Source organism: Cetorhinus maximus, unplaced genomic scaffold (genome assembly GCF_964194155.1).
Source record: "Cetorhinus maximus unplaced genomic scaffold, sCetMax3.hap1.1 HAP1_SCAFFOLD_1228, whole genome shotgun sequence".
Lineage (NCBI taxonomy): Eukaryota > Metazoa > Chordata > Chondrichthyes > Lamniformes > Cetorhinidae > Cetorhinus > Cetorhinus maximus.
The window spans coordinates 22,280-25,000 of record NW_027597170.1 but is presented as its reverse complement, the minus strand read 5'-3'; the positions used below and the strand labels follow the sequence as shown (position 1 = coordinate 25,000).

The following is a 2,721-nucleotide window of genomic DNA, read 5'->3' as shown; positions in this document are numbered from 1 at the left end:
AAGTCAGGATGGTGAGTGGCTCGGAGGGGAACTTCCAGGTGGTGGTGTTCCCCATGTACTGAACCATGTGAAAAGGGATCACTGACATTGAACCGAAGTGTTGTCAAGCAACAGATACAGAAAATGCTGGAGAAACTCAGCAGGTCTGGCAGCATATGTGGAGAGAGAAACAGAGTTAACATTTTCAGTCAGCATGACTCATCTTCAGAGCTAAGTAGAAGTAGAAATGTGATGGGTTTTACACTATTTAAGAGGAGATACTGCAAAATAGAATTCGGGGATAGGTGGGGGCTAAGGAGAGAGTGACAATGATACCATATTTGCAATAGGGAGTCTTAAAGGCTAAAGGAGATGCTGATAGTGGAATAAAGGTAAGATCGCAGAATGTGTCAAGAGCAGATTAACACATTACATTAACACTATTAAGACATTCTGCCTCCTTACCTTTATGCCACTCATTGCAACAAACTAATGTCAATAACTCTGCAATTTTCTGATTGGAATGATAAGCCAGGCTGTATATATCTCAAGGCATCCAGTAATAAATGGCACTGACCCATGTCCTTGGTCCTCTGACCGATTTTAGTCCAATTAGATAGGGTCTTCACTCAGGTCTGCATCTGCCCTCCAGCAGATTTGTGGGAGTGCTGAGTTGTTTGGTATAATTGTACAGGAACCGTTGGGTCTCTCAGGATGACAGCACATCTGTGTCCATGCCGCACCCTCAATTGGGGAAGAAGGCCAGTCTCATTCTTGCTTGGTCTTCATGACTTATACATGACTCCAGATCCACATGAAGATGGTTGAATTTAACTGCCCCTCAGAAATGGCCCTGGAAACCACCCAGTTAACCTTTTTCAGGTCAATGAGGGATGGGTGATAAATGGTGGCATTGCCAGTAATGCCCACACCCTGAGAACGAATGAAACAAAAGGCACCAGCCTCCCTCCTATATCTGATGTAAGTGGCCAATATTCGTGTGTGGACTTGAACAGTGAATTTTAACACATGATCCAAACTCAATAGCGTTAGCATAACCTGTTAACCTGCTGTTGCCACATTCTGCTTTCTCGCCTTCACGCCGCTATCCGCACCTTCTTTAGTCTTTAACGCCCTCTTTCTATTGCGCCCTTGACATCTTTATCGATCTATCATGAGCGCCCACCTATCCCTGACCTTCTATCTCTCTCCACTTGCCACAGAGCGTGAAATCCATCACATTTTTACTTCTCTCTGGCTACGAAGGAGATTCACACCGACTCAAAACGTTAACTCCGTCTCTCCCGCCAGCGGAGATTTTTTTAAAAATTATTTCCCAGCCTTTTCCGTTTTTAGTTCAGGTTTTCCCAGCGTCCGCAGGATCCGGGCCCCCACTTCCTTGGCCTTGTCGGCACTTCCCATTCAACGGAAGGACATCGTCCGGCCAAATCCTTACCTGAACAGATCACGCCCGCGTCATTATTCTGGCGACAGGTCCGGGGCATGATGACCTGCGACGGGCAGGACCACAGGAACTTCTCCGTCCCATTGCAGCGGACGTTCTCCAGCAGGGTCGGCCCTGCCCCTTCTCCGAAGTGGCCGCCGGGAGTGGCCGATTGGCCAAACCCGCAGCCCACCTGGTGGCACACCACCTGGGCGTCGACAATGTCCCACCCGAAATCGCAGATGGTTCCCCAGGTGCCATTGTAGAAAGCTTCGACTCTACCGGAGCAGGAGGTGGGTCCATCCACAAGCCGAAGTTTAGCATTTTCTGTCGAGTGTGGAAAACAAACACTGCAACATTGACGATCCAAACACACACGAAAAAAAGAGTCATCGGAGGGTCTATACCATTCGGCATGTTCCATAGCCCATTGCAGACAACTCCAAGGATGGGAAACGGATTATACTTCTTTAAAAAGCATTTATTCGGTTCAACGGATTAGCTCGCTGTTTACGTGGCACCTGTACCTGCGAATTGGGAGCACTAGTTGGCCAGGCAAACAACGCTAGACGAAATAAGTGACAGCCATTCACTGACTCATTCCTCGGGCGTCGCCTTGACCAATCAGGATCAAGCTGCCTGGTTTAAATTTCAAGCAACACTCGACAGTTAACTGTCAGTCACCAACACTGGGGCGCCCTCCACGGCAACGCCTCTCTACCAATCAGAGCCCACGTGCCAACCAATCGGCACACTCTTCACATGCGGTACGAATTGTTGTTTCCCCCCTCCCCCCACCCCCGCACTTGTAATGCGAAGTGTCCTGATGAGTGCAAAGGTGCAAAGATTCGACGTGTCTCTCTTTTCACCTGAAAGCCGGCCTTACCTACGACCGCGATCTCCACCGATGCGCTGTCCTCGGACGCAAAGACCAGCTCCGCCACCTCCAACTGGTAGTTGCACCAGTAGGTCCCCTCGTGGCTCTTGTTAATGTGCTCGAGATCGAACTTCACGTTGCCCTGACTGGAGGAGATCACGCCCGTTAAGACTGGCGTCTCTTCGCCCATTTTGTATAGGGCCATCTGCGCACCCTTGTACAGGGAAGACGCCCCACACACAAACTTGATGGTGTCTTCCTTGAAGAATAGACCATTTCCAGATACTGTCAACGTCGGCGGAGGTGGCTGAGCTGTGGCGACAGAAAACAAGACTTGGTTTCTTCTAAAAGACTTGTTTTTGACCACTGAAGGCCTTCCTTGCCACACTGGCGGACAGTCCTCCATTTGCCAATCGGACAT

General features: G+C 49.4%; 1 protein-coding gene across 1 annotated transcript in view; it reads right to left on the bottom strand.

Annotated features, from left to right (window-relative positions):
- The window catches only part of LOC144675933 (uncharacterized), a 27,931-nt gene extending 25,210 nt beyond the window's left edge, over positions 1 to 2,721 (bottom strand). The window contains exons 1-2 of the mRNA XM_078536455.1: positions 2,310 to 2,721; positions 1,436 to 1,750 (exon numbers count right to left, since the gene is read on the bottom strand). Of these exons, the coding sequence (XP_078392581.1) occupies positions 1,436 to 1,750; positions 2,310 to 2,721 (727 nt within the window). The remainder of the gene's footprint in view (positions 1 to 1,435; positions 1,751 to 2,309) is intronic.